This window comes from Sciurus vulgaris, assembly GCF_902686455.1.
Source record: "Sciurus vulgaris genome assembly, chromosome: 5".
Taxonomy (NCBI): Eukaryota; Metazoa; Chordata; class Mammalia; order Rodentia; family Sciuridae; genus Sciurus; species Sciurus vulgaris.
In genome coordinates this window covers 115,828,829-115,848,467 of record NC_136465.1, presented here as the reverse complement: position 1 = coordinate 115,848,467, position 19,639 = coordinate 115,828,829, and the positions used below count along the sequence as shown (strand labels likewise).

Here is a 19,639-nt window from a genome sequence, read left to right as displayed (position 1 = left end):
GTTTCTTGGTGTGGTGGTCTAAATTTGTCAGGGTATGTGCTAGAGGTAAAATGGTGCCACAGACCAGATAGAACACAGAAGACATCTCTAGGGACGAAAAACTTTTTATTGGCAGCCAACAACTTTCCTGCATGTTAATTTTAGACCTGACAGTTGAATTTATGTTTGAGCAATTTTAGCTGATAAATACATTTTTAAAGCACCTTCCTCTTTTGAGGTTTTAATTTTTACTTTCATTTTTTTAAAAATTGAAAATTGTGAATGGAAATGTTTGTGCAGATATATATACCTTCTCATTCTTCTGATACTTTTCATTATGAATTCTGGAAAGCAGGTGAATAGACTTAATGACCCCTCAAGGTCCTTTCTAGTGCAAACATTCATAAGTGAGAACTCAGATCAAGGAACTTAAAATTGAAAAATCAGGAAGAAAAATAGACTGTAAGAAAAATGAAATGAAATGGTACTGACCCAGTGGGAATGGGTAAATAGAAAGTAAGGAACATAAACAGTAAGAAGTAATAACTCCTTTGAACTAAAAACAAAACAAAAATCAATGACAACAAATATTTTGCATTGGGGTCATTTCATATCTTAAAAATATTTTATCATGACATTTTCTCTTCAGCATTTCCCTGGTGGACACTTGTTTTGAAAGAATGTTGGTTGTTTCATTTTTCTGTTGAATCATAATACTTTGTTGCCTTTCCTTCTCTAGTTGTTCTTTTGTTTAGATTTTTTTCTTTTTCTATTTTTGTCTTCTGAATAATGTAGTGATTGCCTGTATGCAGTGAAGCAAAATTCAGTTCAGTTTCGAAAGTCAACATTTGCTGTATGTCTTCCGTTGTGAGGAAGGATGAGTGTTAAACAACTCAGGAACATTTGTATGAAAAGATAAACTTGGTTCTTAAAACTTTGTAGGGCTGGCAATTAAGAAAGATTCCTAACTAAACCAAAGGGGAGTTAGAACTGTAGTCTTCTTTTTTTTTTTTGGTGGTGCTGGGGATTGAACTCAGGGCATTGTGCTTGTGAGGCAAGCACTCTACCAACTGAGCTGTATCCCCAGCCCTGAACTGTAGTCTTTATTGAAGTCTTAAGATTTAGATTTGTTAGCTCTTTCTCATCTTTTGCTAATTTTAAACCCAATTGTTCTCATACATTTGAGTCCTGACTTTGCAAAAAGTTTCTCTTTTCTATTCATTATTGAATTCCTCCTTAATATCAGTTTATGAAAGCCTAATGGGAGCCAAGATTTAGCTTACAAAGTTACTTTGTGAACTTGTGGTTTTGGCCTCTGCTGTAACAGTGTTCTTTCATAGCCCCACTTTTTCACAAAACCCAATTTTCTCTTTTTCTTCTCTTCTTTCCCTCCCTCCCTCCCTCCCTCCCTCCCTCCATCCCTTCCTTCCTTCCTTCTCCAGCCCTTTTTTCTGTTTTATCTTTTATTTTGAGACAAGGTCTTACTAAGTTGTTGATGGTCTCATTAAATTGCTGAGACTGGCCTCAAATTTGTGATCTTCCTGTCTTAGCCTCTGGAGTCAGTGGGATTACTGGCATGGGCCACCACACCTGGCTTTTTTTTTTTTTTTTGTACCAGAGATTGAACCCAGCAGGGTTTATCCACTGAGCCACATCCCCAGCTCTTTCTCAGTTTTCTATTTTGAGGCAAGGTCTTGCTAAATTGCTGAGGCTGGCTTTGAACTTGTGATCCTCCTGCCTCAGCTTCCCAAGCTGCTGCTGCTGTTGGGATTACAGGCACATGCTATCCCTGCTGGTCAGGTAAAGTGCTTTCTGATGTAGGCAGGGAAGGGTTATATGCTATCCTGGTCAAATTTTATTTGAGACTTAACACATTGCGATAGAAAAAACTTTTTTTTTTCTTTTCAGTTTAACAAACAACAACAGTACTGCTTGTGGTTGCATCTCATTAGTAGAGTATGTGCTTAGCATGTTCAAGGTGCTGGGTTCATCTCCAGCGCCGCAACCCCCCCCCCCCCCCCCCCCCCCCCGCTATTCCCCACTCCCCCATTGTCACCACTAACCCTCAGTATTGGGGGTCAAATTCCCGAGGTGCTCTACTATTGAGCTACATCCCCAGCCCTTTTTATTTTGAAACAGGGTCTTGCTAAATTGCTGAGACTGGCCTCAAACTTGCAGTCTTCCCTGCTCAGCCTCCAGGGTAGTTAGGACTACTGGCATATGCCACAATGCCCGAATAGCATAGCCACTCGTTTTGAAAGAAGAGTGCTTAATAACTATTATAAAATTAAGGTGATTTATTGACTGTAACACACGATTACTGTAAATGATTTATGTCAGCACCAAGTTTCTTGCCAATAATATTTATTTAAGCTTTATCAAACTTAACACTATGTTTTATTTTAACATATTTTTTGTACCAATATACTCCTATAGCACCATTTTTAAACTTATTCTTAAAGTAATCCTTAAGCAGTAGTTTGGTAATATTTTTACTCCTATGTTTGAGACTAGTGAGCATCAGTCAGTGAGTGTTGGAATATCCCAGATAGAACACTTTGTTACAGATATCAGAACAGACTTTGAAAATAGAATTTTTTCTTGAGAATTTCTAAGCTTCCCTGTAATTATCATTGTGAGAATTGTAGCTTTTTCTTATCCAGAACCAAATCCATACTGAGGTTTTTGGGGTTTTTTAATATTTTTTTTTAGGTGTCAGTGGACCTTTATTTTATTTATTTATATGCAGTGCTGAGAATTGAACCCAGGGCCTCACACACGCTAGTCAAGTGCTTTCCTCTGAGCCACAACTCCAGCCCACCATACTGAGGTTTTAATATAAAAGTCTGTTGTGTTCGTTTGTAGCCTGAGTCATAAGGATTTAAAACTAATACTTAAAGATCAGTGTTTTGAGTAGATTGGCTAATTGTTTTAGGGATCAAACTACCTGAAAACAAGCAGAGAAAACAAAACAAAACAATTTTTTATTTGTTTTTTGATTGACATCCTACCAATTTCCAGAAAATTTTCTACTTCTAAAATATACATTGAAGGGAGGGGCTGGAGAAGTGTAGATCAGTGTAGAGTACTTGCTTAGTATGCTTAAAAGACCTGGGTTCAATCCTCAGCACTGCAGACAATTAAAAATTCAATCCCAAGTACTACAAAAATTTAAATAAAAAACAAAATGCACATTGAGGACAAACATTGTTAGTTATAATGTTCTCTAGTTATCCTGCTGTCACTTTACCAATTTGTAACTTCTTTGTTTTTGCTCTATTAACCTTTCTGGGGTTAGCTCAAAATAACCCTTTGAATCTTCCAAAACTCTAGAGAGCCTTAAACAAAACAAAACAACAAGCAGAAAACTTCTAGCTTCTAGTCAGGTAATCGCTTATATAAAACTGCTTCAAGATAGGGTCTAAGCTTTGGCGGAGTATTGCCTAACTTGTGATTCAGCGTAATTCTCACCCACATCTGTTTTCATTCATTTGCTGTGAAACTATTTGATCTGTTTAACTGGCTTCTTTCTTTGAAACCCATCCCTGTATGTCTGATCCTAAAATCCAGAAATAATTTCAATCTTCTGTTTAATTGATCTATCTAGGTACTCCATTGCTCTTATTGTATGTTTGTTTTGGTACTGGAATTTGAACCAAGTCATGCTCTATCACGGAGCTGCACCCCCCAGCCATTTTAATTTTTTATTTTGTGTGTGACAGGGTCTCACCAAATTGCCAAGGCTGGCCTCAAACTTGCCATCCTCCTCACCTCCACTTCCAAATCACTAGGATAACAGGCATGTGCTACCACACCTGTCTGTTTTTGTATTTCTTTATTTTCTTTTCTTCCTTTCTTTATTTTTATGGTAGTTGTTACTGAGGCTTGAACCCAGGGGTGCTTTACCACTGAGCTACATCCTCAGCCCTTTTAATTTTTTTGTTTTGAGACAGGGTCTCTCTAAGTTGCTTAGGGCTTCACTGATTTGTTGAGGGTAGTCTTCAACTTGCCTCAGCCTCCCAAGTCTGTTCTTCTATTTCTTAAAGTAGTAGATCTCCAACTTTTTGGTTTTAGTATTTCACTCCTTTATACTCTTGAAAATTACTGAGGACTCCAAAGAGATTTTTGTTTATCTGAGTTGTATCTGTTGATATTTAGCATATTAGAAATTTAAAAGGAAGTTTAAAAATAGTAGTTTATTTTAAAGTAATAGCAAATCTAATTTATGTTAACATAAATGTATCTGTAGTTTCAAAATAGAGGGAAGAACTTTAAATCTTTGTTGTAACATCTGACTTAACAGAAGACAGCTAGTTTCTCATCTCTGCTTCTGTAGTCTGTTAGGATGTGTAGTCTGTTAGGTTTAAGTATTTAAGGAAAACAAGGGTCACACAGATATGGAATAGAAAAAGGAAATATTATTTTCAGGTAATTATAGATAGTCTCCTTTAGCACAGCACCAAAATCTGAAAAGTGACAGTTTTTTAAAGATTAGCTGCAGCGTAGAATCTGAAACCAATCTGTGAACTTTTGATACTGTACTTTAAGATGCATTGGTTTGCCAGGTGTGGTGGCACAAGTCTGTAATCCCAGTGACTCCTCAGGAGGCTGAGGCAGAAGAATTGCAAGTTCAAGGCCAGCCTCAGTAATTTAGAAAGGCCCTAAGCAATTTAACAAGACCTTATCTCAAAATAAGAAGGGCTGGGAATGTGGCTCAATGGTTAAGTGCACCTGAATTCAATCTCCAGTACCAAAAAAATAAATACAATGCATTGGTGTGTCTTGCTCTTTAAATAGATCCTTTTTTGCGGGGAGGGGGCAGTGTACCAGGGTTTGAACTCAGAGGCACTCAACCACTGAGCCACAGCCCCATCCCTTTTTTGTACTTTATTTTGAGACAGGGCCTCACTGAGTTGCTTAGTGTCTCGCCCTTGCTGAGACTGGCTTTGAACTCTCAATCCTCCTGTCTCAGCCTCCTGAGCCATTGGGATTACAGGTGTGTGCCTTTGCACCGGGCTAAGTAGATCTTTTTTTTTTTTTAATTTATTTTTATTGTAAACAAATGGGATACATATTGTTTCTTTTTGTACATGGAGTAACAGCATACCATTTGCATATTCATGAATTTACATAGAGTAATGATGTTTGATTCATTCCATTATTTTTTTCCTTCCCCCCATCCCTCCCACCTCTCTTTTCCCTCTATACAGTCCCTCCTTCCTCCATTCTTGTCCCACTCCCACCCCCCATTAAGTGTCATCATCTGCTTATCAGTGAGATCATTCCTCTTTTGGATTTTTGAGATTGGCTTATCTCACTTAACATGCTATTCTCCAATTTCATCCATTTGCCTGCAAATGCCATAATTTTATTATTCTTTATAACTGAGTAATATTCCATTGTATATATATACCACAGTTTATCCATTCATCAACTGAAGGGCATCTACGTTGGTTCCATAGTCTGGCTATTGTGAATTGAGCAGCTATGAACATTGATGTGGCTGTGTCTCTGTAGTGTGCTGATTTTAAGTCCTTTGGGTATAGGCCGAGGAGTGGGATAGCTGGGACAAATGGTAGGTCCATTCCAAGTTTTCTAAGGAATCTCCACACTGCTTTCCAGAGTGGCTGCACTAATTTGCAGTCCCACCAGCAATGTATGAGTGTACCTTTTTCCCCACATCCTCTCCAACACCTATTGTTGCTTGTGTTCTTGATAATCGCCATTCTAATTGGGGTGAGTTGGAATCTTAGTGTAGTTTTGATTTGCATTTCTCTTATTACTAAAGATGTTGAACATTTTTTCATATATCTGTTGATTGCTTGTACATCTTCTTCTGTGAAGTTAGATCTTTTGCCCACAAGTGATTTTAACCCCATAAGCCCTCTGAAAGGGTCTTGGAAATCTGTCTAGATCCATGGAGCCCACTTTGAGAACTGCTGTTTTATAATGCCAAACTTGAAAAATACAGTTATTTTCCATGTGGCGATTATGACCTCTCCAACCTTACTGTCTTACAGAGGGACCACTGATCATTTGTATCAAAGGATTTTTGCTTTTTAAATTTTTTTAGTTGTTGATGGACCTTTATTATTTATTTATTTATATGTGGTGCTGAGAATTGAACCCAGTGCCTCACACATGCTAGGCAAATGCTTTACCACTGAGCTATAGCCCCAGCCCCACAAAGGATATTTTTTAAAGTGTAAATTCTTTGGCCCTACTACCAAGAAAATCCAGGATACCTAGGAGTTTGTATTTCTACAAGGTGCTTGGGTGAATATGCAAAGTTTGAGAACTATTGAGCTACCTTAACCTTATTTTAAGAAAACCTAATTCTAAAATTTGAAAATCTAAATAAAAAATGAATAGTCACATTATAGATAAACATTAAAGATTAACATATAAATTCTGGCATTCTTTGTAATTAGGATATTCTAATTATGTATTGTGATAGTTATTACATATATGAGGAACTGGCAAACTAAGGCAGGGTAATAAATATGTTAGACCTTGTAGGCATGAGGTTTCTTTGTACCTACTCAGCTTTGCCATTGTAGCACAAAATAGCCATGCATGGTATATAATGAATAAGCATAAATATGTTCTAATATAACTTTAATTATGGACACTAAAATTTGAATTTCATATAATTTTCATGTGTCACAAAATAGTCTTTGATTTTTTTTTCAATCATTTAAAAATGTGAAAACCATTTATAGCTTGTAGGCTACACAAAAATAGATGGCAGGCTGGATTTGGCCCATGAGCCAAAGTTTGCCAATCCCTAGTATATGTTATAACTAGATTATGAATTTTAAAATAACCATAGTAAAATGTGTTAAATATGAAAACTGAGCATTACATTTTCCCCATTGCCCCATCTGCAGTTTTACTTTTTGGAGTTTCAGTCACTCCTATAAACAGTGGTCTGAAAATATTAAATGGAAAATTCTAGAAATAAACAATTTGTGTTTTAAATTGTGCATTGCTGTGTGAATAATGTGATGAAATCTGGTGCCATCCCACTCTATCCCTTCCAGGACCCTGGGACATGAATCATCCCTTTGTCTGGCCAGTCCATGAATCCATATAGTACGCTGTCTTTTAGTCACTCAGCTGTCTCCATTATCAGATTGACTGTCACAGTATTGCAGTGCTTGTGTTCAAGTAACCCTTATTTTACTTAATGATGGCCCCAAACCACAAAAGTATTGATGTAACAGATGCACTAGGGCATAAAACATGGAAGGACAGATTAACTCTGGTACTGTGTGGCAATGCTGTAGGATGTGTAGGAAAAAAAATGTACTACATACAGAATTTGGTACCATCTGTGGTTTCAGGCATCCACCTCAAGTCTTAGAACATATCTATCCTGTGATCTGGAAGCACTATTGTACTTAATTTATTTTAGACAAAAATATACTCCAACACCTTGTAGTCCCTCAAATTTTTGTTTTGGGACATTCATTTGTAAACATATAAGAAACACCTGTTGTACACCTAAATTGGAAATGCATGATTCACTTATAAACAGTTACACAGTATGCAATTTGTCATTCAGCTTTTCCTAAGTTATAAATAGATGTGTCCATTTTGTCCATTTTTGTATCTTTTTTCCTATTTCCACATTTTTTATTGGTGCATTTTAGTTGTATGTAATGATGGGATTTAATGTTACATGTTGGTGCATGCACACAATATAACAATACAATTTGGCCAGTATCACTCTCCAAACCTTCCCCCACTCTCCCCTCCTTCCACTCCTTGGTCCCTTTCCTCTGCTGATCTCCCTTCAATTTTTATGAGATCCTTACCCTCCCTGCCTTTCTTTTCCTTTTTCCTTTCTAGCTTCCACATGAGAGAAAAAAATACAGCCCTTGACCTTCTGAGTTTGGCTTATTTCACTTAACAGAACAGTCTAAAGTTCCATCCATTTTCCTGCAAATGACATAATTTCATTTTTTATGACTGAATAAAACTATATACCACATTTTCTTTATCCATTCATTCATTGATGCATACCCAGGCTGATTCCATAGTTTGGCCATTGTAAATTGTGCTGCTATACACATGAGTATGCATGTATCACTGTAGCATACCAACTTTAATTCTTTAGGAAAAAGGAATTTATAGTTGGGTCATATAGTGGTTCCATGCCTAGTCTTTTGAGGAACCTTCATATTGATTTCCATAATGGTTGTACTAATTTCCAATCTCACCAACAGTGTGAAAGTGTTCGTTTTTCTCCACATCCTCTCCAGCTTTTATTATTGTTTGTATTCTTGATGACTGCCATTCTGACTGCTGTGAGATGAAATCTCAGCGTAGTTCTAATTTGCATTTCCTAACTGTTAATGATGTTGAACCTTTTTCCATATATTTGTTGGCCACTTCTTTTCAGAAGTGTTTGTTTAATTCATTATTATTTGTTTTTGTATCTTGTTTGGAGTATGTAAGATAAGATTCCGACCAACCTCAATCTCTTGATTCCTTTTTTGCCACTTTTTTTTTTTAACTCTGTGCCTCAGTTTTCCAGTCTGTGGCAGTGCTTTACAAAACCTTGATTGAAGCCTGATGGAGTGATACATGCTTGTAATTCCAGTGTCTTAGGAGGCTGAGGCAACAGGATCCTAAGTTTGAGGCCAGTCTCAGCAATTTAGCAAGAGACCCTTAGCAACTTAATGAGACCCTGTCTCAAAATAAGAAATAAAAAGGATTGGAGAATTTAGCTCAGTGGTAAAATACCCTGGTTTCAATCCCCAGTACCCAAACAACAACAGCAAAACCTTAGTTGATGTAAGACAATAGGCGAATTAGTTTAAGATTATAGTACTGTCCTCTTGGGACAGTTGACTTATCTAATGAGATAATAGATGCCCAACTATTGTGATGCCAAATAATACAGTGGAAAATTAATCAGAATTTCAGTTCCTAAATAATCTACTTTAGCAGGATTGTAGGTTGAGGCCAGCAAGATCCGCCTCAAAATAGAATAAAAAGGGGTTGGGATATATCTCAGTGCTAGAGCACCTCTGGGTTCAATCCCCAGTACCACACCCACCTCCCCCCGCCCCAGAAAAAAAATCTGTTGCCTAGTAAAACTTGAGTCTACTTTGTTTTCTGGGGTTCACACAACCTGCATTATAGTCTCATGTTCTTATGTTTACTGAAATATATCCCCAAAGGCAGTTTTCTAGATGTAATGCAAATCAGAACAGCACTGAGTGTCCTATGGAGAATAAAATGTTGAGACTGCTAGCTGTGCCTAAGAGCTTTAGCATTTGTAGTCTTGGCTTAGGAGCAGCAAAATTTTCTTAGAGTTTGAAAATTGATATCCTGAGTTATATTTTTTAAAAAGAACTGTTTGCATATCATTCCTTCCCCACCCCCAATATTGGGGATTGAACCAGGGGCTCTCTACCACTGAGTTTATATCCCCAGCCCTTTTTTATTTTGAAACAGTATCTTGCTAAATTGCCATGATTGACCTCAAATTCATGATTTCTCAGCTCCCAAGTAGCTGGGATTACAGGTGTGCAACACCATGCCCAGCTTTTTTTTTTTTTTTTATTTTGAGACAGGGTCTTACTAAATTGCTGAGGCAGGTCTATAACTTGCAATCCTCCTGCCTTAGCCTCTCAAGTCTATGGGATTATAGGTATGTATCATCATACCTAGCCTGGTTTTTATTTCATTCATTCATTCACTTTTTTGGTATTGGGGATTGAACCCAGGGGTGCTTTACCACTAAGCTGCATCCCAGCCTTTTGATTTTTCTCTTTAGACAAGGTCTTGCTAAATTGCTGAGGCAGATCTTGAACTTGAGATCCTCCTGCCTCAGCTTCCCAGGTTGGTGGAATTATAAGCATGTACCACCACACCAGGCTCTGGCTGCTGCTGCTTCTCTACTTTTTAATAATATATTTATTTATTTGGTACTGGAGAATTAACCCAGGGGTACTTTCCCACTAAGTTACATACCCAGTCCTTTTTTTCTTGAGAGAGAGATTCTAAGTTTCTTAGGGCCTCACTCAATTGCTGAGGCTGGCCTTGAACTTGTAGTCCTCCTGACAGGTGAGCACCACCAACCTGGCTTCTTTTTAATATTATAAAGGAACAGAGCTCATGGATGCCTAAATTTTTCAACGTGGTTTTAGTTGAGCTAAATAGCATTTAGTACCTGCTAAACTTGGTTTCAGCTCTCTGAATTCCCTTTGTTTTACATGGTTGGGTCAATTTCTAATTGTTTATCATCAATATTGTTATTTATTACTACAATTAATACTTGTTAGGAAGCATTTATGGGATTCTGAAAATCAGGGGTATTAAAGGAGGGACGATCTTAAACTGCTTGGTTTGTTCTGTGTATGGATATAAGTTTTAAGTTTCTATTATGTTTATTTTCTGTATGAAACTTAGTTTATAATTTCAGAAAGACTTTTGATGGTCCATTTTCATTTTCTGTTTTGTTTTGTTTTTTGGTACTAGAGATTGAACCCAGGGACACTTTACCACTGAACCACAATCCCAGCCCTTGTTTATATTTTATTTGGATACAGGGTCTTGATGAGTTTCTTAGGTCCTTGCTGAGTTGCTGAGGCTCTCTTTGAATTCACAGTCTTCTTGCCTCAGTCTCCCAAGCTGCTGGGATTACAGGTGTGCACCACAGTGCCCAGTTGATGGTCCATTTTGAACTTAATTTGCCAGTTGGTTCTGTTGCTTTGTAGGAGAGAATGAGCAACTTGTTACAATTTTTAAATTTACATTTAGAGCTTTAGACTAGTCTGGCAAATATACTCTCCCTTAATTTATTTTTTATTTTTTAATTTTTTAAAACAATTTTTAAAATATATATATATATTAGTTGTCAATGGATCTTTTGTTTAATTTTATTTATTTATATGTGGTACTGGGTATCAAAACCAGGGCCTCACACATGCCAGGCAAGTGCTCTACCACTGAACCACAACTCCAGCTCTTTTTTTGACAACTTTTATTGAGCTTAACAGTAATATATTTTTTACAATGAATATTTTTTACTTTTATTTTATTTATTTATTTGTGGTGTTGAGGATTGAACCCAGTGCCTCACACATGCTAGTCAAGTGCTCTACCACTGAGCCCAACCCGAGCGCACCCCGCCTTAATTTAAAGACAAGTTTTTTTCAGTCATACAGATAGGCATTCTCATTCTTAGCTTACATTATAATTTATTTATTAAAAGCAATCTGTGATGGTTGTAGAGACTTTAAGCAATAATAAAGGTACAAAGAAGAAAATAGAATCACCTAGAACATTGATATCCAGACATAACCCTTATTAATATTTTGATGTTAATTCATCATTTTGCATGCTTATTATTTTGTTTGCTATTTTATAGACTTGGAATTATGGCACATATGCAGCCTTATATTCTGCTTTTATCATTTAATCTATAGCATTTTCTCATGTCATTAAATAGTTTTCAAAATGTTTTTCTTAACATTTTAAATAATCTGTCATGAGGCAATACTTTGTTTACATTTATCCATTTCTCTTAAAAATTCAATTCCTATTCATTTTTGGTTATAAAAATGACTATGATGAACATTTTAATACGTAAAGGGTGTGTTTCTGGTTTTAGTCTTAGAATAAAATCCTAAGAATGATTTTTTCAAATGATGATAAACTTTTTTTTTTTTTTTTTGAGGTGCTGGGGATTGAACCCAGGGCCTTGTGCTTGCAAGGCAAGCACTCTACCAACTGAGCTATTACCCCAGCCTGATAATAAACGTTTTAAGACAATATAAATATTGCCAAGCTGCTTTTCAGAAAGATTGCCTAAATATGTACTCCTAAAAGGTGCTTTTCCACTGTATGTTTGACTGATGTGCTATTGTGCTGGAATGTATATCTTTTTATAATACCTTTATTTTATTTATTTTTATGTGGTGCTGAGGATCGAATCTAGTGCCTCACATGTGCCAGGCAAGTGCTCTACCACTGAGCCACAACGTCAGCCCCTGGAATGTGTGTCTTAACAGCTCTGGCTGAAGTTTTGTTAAAGATTTAAGGGTTAACTTCTTTGTGTGCATTTATGCTTTGTGTGTGTGAGTAAGGTGGTGGTAGGGATTGAAGCCAGGGATGCTCTACCACTGAGCTATATTACCAGCCCTTTTTATTTTTTATTTTGAGACAGAGTCTTGTTAAGTTGCTAAGGCTGGCCTCAAACTTATAATTCTCCTGCCTCAGCCTCCTGTCTTTTTATTTTTTGTTCATTTTACTTGGCACTTAATAGTTCCATGGTAGTGTTTTTTGAATGAAGGAAGGAGAATCTAATCCCCTTTTAGATTTCTATGAATCTTTGGTGTTTATGCTGCAAATGCCCTGTTATTGTACGTAGTAAGGTCTGCTTTTGTCATTAGGAATGGAACACCAGGCTCCTGGTTGTATTTGTACATGGCTTTGATTACATATTTAAGAATTGGACCATCTTATTAACACCAATTGGTTACTAAAGAAATTATCATATCATAACCAGATTCAGAGAATTAACTTTGTAGCCCTCAGCTATAGACTCTAGCCTCATTCTATTAAAAAACAAAAACAAAAAGAGATAGATAGATCTACATATACAGGGAAAGGGAATCTATTTTCTTACTTTTGCATTGACGAGTTTAGGATCTACCTCTGGCTCTGACAAAACTATTTGACACAGGCTTTTTGAAATTATCTCAGTTAGTAAAAAAATCATCCCCTAAACCTTGTGTTTTCTTAACTTCTTTCATAGCAATCTGATAACTTTCTCTTTTGAATAAGTCCTAAATTTTATCATGTATATATTCTGACTTCTCCAAGTACCTGAGCCTTTTCCTCTACACACCTTGGTCTCTTGGACAGCCTTTTAATGCATCTTTGTTTTTCTTGTTCTACCATCTTTGCTGAAAGCATCTCACTTACCCTTGGCAGTACCTCCTAATGTATGTATCCCTCTCCTGTTATTTATTGTTTAGTTCTATAAAGTGCTTGTGTTTCATCCTAAAGAAATAGATTGAGGAGACAACAAACACACTGTGAGTGCTATACCCAGACACATGATCTACTTTGTCACACAGTAGTTACAAATGAGCTGTGAGTTAAATTTTAGTGAGTGTCAGTGTTATTATTGAAGATTTCACTTTTTGTCTCCTATTTATTCTACAGAAATGCATTGCTTTTTGTTTTTGAAAGAACCTGTTTGACCTCTCTAGCAATTAAAAATTTATTTTCAATGTCAGAAATAACCACAAGATTCTTTATACTAATAAATTAATGCAGCAGAGAATGCAAGAGAAATTTTAAAAATAGAAATGTTTGTGGATTTTTTTAATGGAAAGGACAGATCATTCTTATTGTTGTTAAGTATTTAAGCTTTCTTTAAAATGAGAAATATGGAAATGACAAAGGGCAAAAGATGAAGGGAATGATTTAAGAATAACTTGTGGGTATTGAAGAAAAAAAGCCGAAGTTCTTCCTCCCATTGTGATCTCCCTTTGGTGAAAACTGTAAAACAAAGGCCAGCAAATTGGGAAGGAAGCAGGAAATCCTAGTTAGTGGATGTCAATTTAATATTTAAGAGCAGTGAAAATGCTTACTTATGTTAGATTTTAATGCTTTTTTTTTTTTCAAAGTGGTTTTTTTTTTTCACCCTTTTGTTTTTCTTTTCAAAAGACATGATTTTTTTTTTCTTTTTTCTTTCTTTTGTTTCTTTTTTCATTTTTTTTGACTGGGGATGGAAGGATACAGTTTTCTTATCTCTAATTCCTAATCATGATCCATTAAATAAAGTCTAGAAGCCATATATTGTGGTGTGACTCTGCAAAGCCAAGTTAAGTTTGAATTTTGTGGTCTCATGGAAATCATTCCAGAATTTATTTAATCACTTTGAATGCCATGCTGGCCCCCTTCTCAGCCAGGAGCCATTTCCTCCTTTAAGTAGAAAAATGAGAACATTTAGATCCAAATAGCAGAACTAAGATAAAAAGTAAGGAATTTTACCTAGTTCTTGTGTCTTCTCTAGCCTTTATAGTTTACTTCCTGGTTGGAAAATACGTTGGGGACCCTTTTTGAAATAAAATTTCATTTTGTAGTTATATTTAGGAAAACAGGTTCTGGGACTAGAAAGTGAAATTATCTGTAGCACAGCGTTTAGGACTTCTTCCAGAGATAAATTGCTTTCTAGAAATGATCTGACTTTTTAGCCATAATGTCCTTGGTCTTTATATTTATTTGCTTTTAGCTTTTGTTTATTTATTTATTTATTTATTGCACAATGTTGTGGTTCCAAACAGTACTAAAAAAAAAAAAAAATCATATATTTTAAACAAACAAACAAACAAACCCGAAAACTCCCTTGTCCTGGGGCTGTGTGGAGAAGAATGAAGCTCTCATTTCCTAGTACCCAATCATCAGCTTGAGCTGGCCTCTCCTAGGAACAGAATTTATTGAAGCAATTTATCCTGGCTAAATGTGATATAAATCTGTGTACACGTATGTACATACAGGGTCTCTTCCATTACAGCAATGCTGCAGCATCAGTTTCCTTCATGGTTAGACCATGTTCCAATCATATTGAAAGATGACCAAGATGCTCTATTTTATAGAGCACCCCACAATTTTAAGCACCGATTAGTTGTGGAATTACTGATTAGACAGCCAGAAATACTCATTTCTAATCTGAGTGAACCCTAAGAGAATAGAGAGATGTTACCTAGCTACCCTCTGAATTTTAAGTATGGTTTTCTGGTTACCAGATTGATGCTAGCCTGTTAACTTTTTAATTTAATATAGGCCTGACTGAGATTGACATTTCTGTTTATCTCCAAGATAAAATTTGAAATTTGGTTACAGTTCTGAAATTACTTCCAATCTTCAAATAATTGAATGTGATTCAATTATTAGGTTTCTCTCTTATGGAAAGATGTTTGGAAATGTTCTTTAGGTATTTAGTTTATAATGCTAATTTTCATTCCTTTCCATTTTTTCTCTTCTACCCTTCCAAAATAGTGTTTATCTTTTGGAAATATTTTTAATGTGATTTGCATTTCTAATATTTATTCATCTGTACCTCTTTTTATTCCTAGTTGGCATATGAGAAATTTCCCCAACCCATTCAGATTGGAATTATTATTCTTTGACAAAGAATTTTAATCAACATTTTGAGAATTTAGTTTCAGTATTCAAATTTATATATAAATCCTATTAAATTCTTCAGAGAAATAGAGGAGATGGATGGTGATGCCTTTTAGTGCCATTTCTTTTATCCCCTGCAGCAGCACACATCTGTTGGCTGCAACAGAGCAGCCTAAGAACTCTGGCCGATAGCAGCACAAACAGCCGGAACATATTCACCCAGTAAACCCCCAAAGAGTCGACATTTGTTTTATTGCTGCTTTTAAAAACCTCGCCATAAATAGAATCAGAGGGGGAAGGGCACCGATATTTCTCCATTTGCCTCAGTCGATTGGTGGGGGGAGGAGTAGGCTCCCAGTGGGGAAAAAAGGCTTTTATTTTTATTTTTTTATTAATGAAAATCATTTCCCATGTAGCCCAATAGGATGGGTGCTTTGTTTTCTTTGGCAATAATCTGGGATAAACGACTCTTGCCAACAGTCTCGTAGTTTATACACCAGGGAGCCAGATTATGGCCCTGTAAAATGGAGCACCCCTCCTATAATCCCTTAATTAATTAAATGACAAATTTTGGTCTTCTCTAGTTCAAAAATATGGCTTCCACATCGAACATTCAGTGGATTTATTGACATAGGAAACTGCACTGGTTGTAATTCAGCAGACTAGAGAAGTGTGTTATATTCTGTAGCAGAAAGGGAAAATCTAGCAAAGGTTTGAAATTCTTGACTATTTAAGTCTAAATTTTTCTAATTAAAAGTTCCAACTGAGTCATAGTAGTAGATCACATGCCACCTGTCTAATGGATCTCCTCAAAGTAGCTTGTGTTTACAGCTCTGATAGATGGCATTCTTGGAACACCTGTTTCTAGGCTTGATATTTTTGAAGCACATTTTTTTTGCTCCTGCGTATTTAACATAACTTTTCCCCTACCTCCCCCTCCTCAGCTCCGCTCAGCTATATGAAATATGGGAGACGACAGACCGTTTGTGTGCAATGCCCCAGGCTGTGGACAGGTACGTTTACAATATACTTTATTGTGAATGTCTTGTTGTGAATCAAAGTGGCTGTTTTATCACTAAGGCAAAGAGTTTAAAGCCGGTATTTTACGTGATCACTGGAGGTAATCAGATCAGAGGATTTGCAGTGTGTAAATCCAAGTTATGAGGAAGTGTAGGCACTCTACCATAATGAAATCTGCCTTGCTCTCTTCCATATTGTTATTCCACTGGTGTTTGTTTTCCAACACAGTGTTGAAGAATACATGTTGCTCGCTCCTCTTTTGTAAAGCTATCCATCTAAATATAAAGCAAGTTTAGAAATATCCTCATGGATATAAAAGTCTGCTTAACATATTTGGAGAGATAGCCTTCATTGTGAACCCCAGTTTCAGGGTTTTTTTTTTAAGTAAGAAAAAAAATGTCTGTCCTGTTGATGAAACAAGGCCATGAAATGCATTGTTCTGTTAGCTCAAATGTAATTTTTTGCATATATGTGTGTATGTTAGATATTTTTCATCATATGCCTTTTTAATAAAGCAATTTTATTGTAATTGCCTTTTGTAACCTTCTTAACTTTTTCCTAGACTCTCTGTTAATACTATGTTTCACAAAGAATGAAAAAAAGAATACAAAAGAAGTTTTTTTTTTTTTTTTTCAAAAGAAGTTTTCATCTGTTTTCATTAATTCATTTTATAGACCCTGAAGGGTGACTTTCTGTTCATTTAGAAGTAAGTCATGTGATTGTCCAGTGACACTTACTGGTAGTATGTGAGATTGCAGACTAGTTCTATTAAACATTGTAAATACCTAGACAAAAAGAAGAGTTTAGTTCTAGAGATTACTAAGAATTTTTTGAGTAGTAGAAGAGATGAGGATGGTAAACAAGAAATGGACAGAGGGAAGATTCCAAATTTCCGTAAGTGCTGAAATTTTTAGATAAGACAACAACAAAGCTGTTGTATTCTGCAATATTCAGCATCCTAAGATGCATTTCTGTTTCTTTGTCAAGGCATTCTAATGCCTTTGTCAAGGCATTATTACTGACTTGTTTGTTTCCCCATGTGGTATATATTTTAATTTTTTTTAACAATAGAAGACAGTTGGAAAAATAGGACAAATTTATTTTCACTTTTCAAACAACTTTATTAAAGAACAAACCTAGAAATGATCCCTCCAATTTTTTGTATATGAATTTGATTTGTTTACTATGACCATGACAACCAATAACTTGGTAGGTACCCTTTTCACTTCTTTACTGGAAAAATCTGCCTTTTTGTTGAAAGGATTTATTTTTCTTATATTTACCTTTATTTTTTCATTTATTGCTTAAATTACTCAATTTCTGTGCTGACTTTAAGTATATTTATATATAGTATACTTAAAACTATCCAAACAAGGATTTCTCAAAGAAATAAAAATGGATGATAAAAATAAGAAATACACAAGAAAAGCATCTCTTAAGCTTTCTGAGGAAAACAATGTAAATAGCAGCTCTTCAGGCTCTCTTTTAAAAAAGAGAAGTATTCACTAAAATTGGTGTTTGTTTCCTTGTTTTCATTTTCTCTTCTTAAAAATGTCTTATTTAAAAAATAATTTTTGGTGGGAGGTCTACATGTAGGAAAACAGGGATTTTTGCTGTGGTTTCTCCCTGGGTTGTTAGGTTTTATTTTATCATAAGCCTTTCTGCCCCTATGTTTCTTTCTCTTTTCTGAATTGTGTGATGATATTTTGGTTATTAGAATGCATTATAACCACTGACTTACAATTCTCAAAGCTTTCTCCCACCACACGGAGAAGGTGGGTGCTGCACTTGAGGGAGTTGCTACCTTCTTGAGAATTCTAGTTACTTGTTCCGTGGTAAAAGGATAGAACTGGGTGCAGTGATGCATGCTTGTAATCCCAGTGACTTGGGAGGCTGAGATAGGAGGATCACAAGTTCGAGGCCAGCCTTGGTAACTTAGGGAGACCCTGTCTCAAAATTAAAAGGCCTAGGGCTATAGCTCAGTGATAAATCACCCCTGGATTCAATCCCCAGTCCAAAAAAAAAAAAAAAGAAGAAGAAGAAGAAGAAAAGATAAAAGAAAAAAAAAAAAGAAGGCAACACCTTAAGACTTTGATGCCAGTGTGATTAACTCCTTTTTTAACTCCTTTATTTTCTTTGCATGTCAAACTACTTTCAGGTGAGATTATAGTTCTGAAATTATATTTAGTCTCCTTCAAACTTTTTTCCAATATCTAGTAACAAATAACTCTAGAGTGGAATCTCTACAAAATGTACTGTGATTGCTTTATGTTATATGAAATAGTGAAAATCTGGCAGAGAAGATAAATTTGGTAATGTTAGCTACCCTTGGCCTGTCTCTCACATTCCTTTTATCCTTTGGGAATGGTTGCATTCTTGAACTACCTGGAGGCCTTAAAGTTATTTGTAATCCACTTGTCATTGACTCAAATTATATTTATTCTACAAATTAAAGAATACTAACAAAGCTATATAAGCTGCAGGAGGATAATAAGGACCATGATAGCCAGGCACAGTGGTGCATTCCTGTAATTCCAGTGACAGGGAGGCTGAGGCAGGAGGATGGCAATTTTGAGGCTAGCCTAAGCAACTTAGCAAGGTCCTAGGCAACTTAGTGAGACCCTGTCTCAAAAAATGAAAAGCCTGGGGATGTAACTATGGTAAAGTGCCTCTGGATTCAATCCCCAATACAAAAAAAATAAAGAAATAAAATAAGGACCATGATAATAAGGACCATGATTTATTTTAGAAAGCATAGTTCAGAATCTGTGAGAGAAGTCTCAAAAAGCAATGGCTTCTACCAGGTAGAGAAAAGAGAAATGAAAGCAAAGAAAACTATAGGAATCTTTCGGTGCACAGTGACTCACACCTGCAGTCTCAGCAACTCAAGAGACTAAGGCAGGATGATCACAAGTATGAGGCCAGCCTCAGCATCTTAGTGAGACTGTCAAGAAATTAGTGAGACCCTGTCTCAAAATAAAAATTTAAAACAACAACTGTAGGAATCTTGGATTGTTTCTATATTTGTTCCCTGCTCAAACTTTACCCTGTGTTTACCTAAATTCATAAGTCATCCTATACTTTAATATTAAAGAAAGGTGAAAGGAAAATTCACCTAAAATAGACTGGTGGATTGTGCTCTCCACTATATAATCAAAACCACTGGGCTTTCAATGGATACATAAACATGTTTTGGTTGCTAGGTCTTTAATGGCTGTTATTTTTGGATTCTGTTCATGATCCACTTTCCAACAGTAAGTCTGATGTGACACAGCTGAGTTCTAAATATGCTGCATGTACTCAAAAAAAAAAAAAAAAAAAAAAGGTGGCAGCTAAAGGTTGTGCTGTCTGCATTCTTATCTGAAAAAAACAGGTGATAGTTTTTTAGCCCTTTTATTTCTGTTCTGTTGAGACACTTTGTTTCTCTTGAGGTCTTATCACCTTCATAAGGAGGAATTCCAGGAAAATATTTTCCTGCTAAAAC

General features: G+C 35.9%; 1 protein-coding gene across 5 annotated transcripts in view; it reads left to right on the top strand.

Moving 5' to 3' along the window:
- ATF7 (activating transcription factor 7) overlaps positions 1-19,639 on the top strand; it is a 94,407-nt gene that overhangs the window by 6,374 nt on the left and 68,394 nt on the right. For all 5 annotated transcript variants that reach the window (XM_079140891.1, XM_079140889.1, XM_079140887.1 and 2 more), the window contains exon 2: positions 16,080-16,148. In XM_079140891.1, coding sequence (XP_078997017.1) covers positions 16,101-16,148 — 48 coding nt within the window. In that variant the 5' untranslated portion in view covers positions 16,080-16,100. The remainder of the gene's footprint in view (positions 1-16,079; positions 16,149-19,639) is intronic.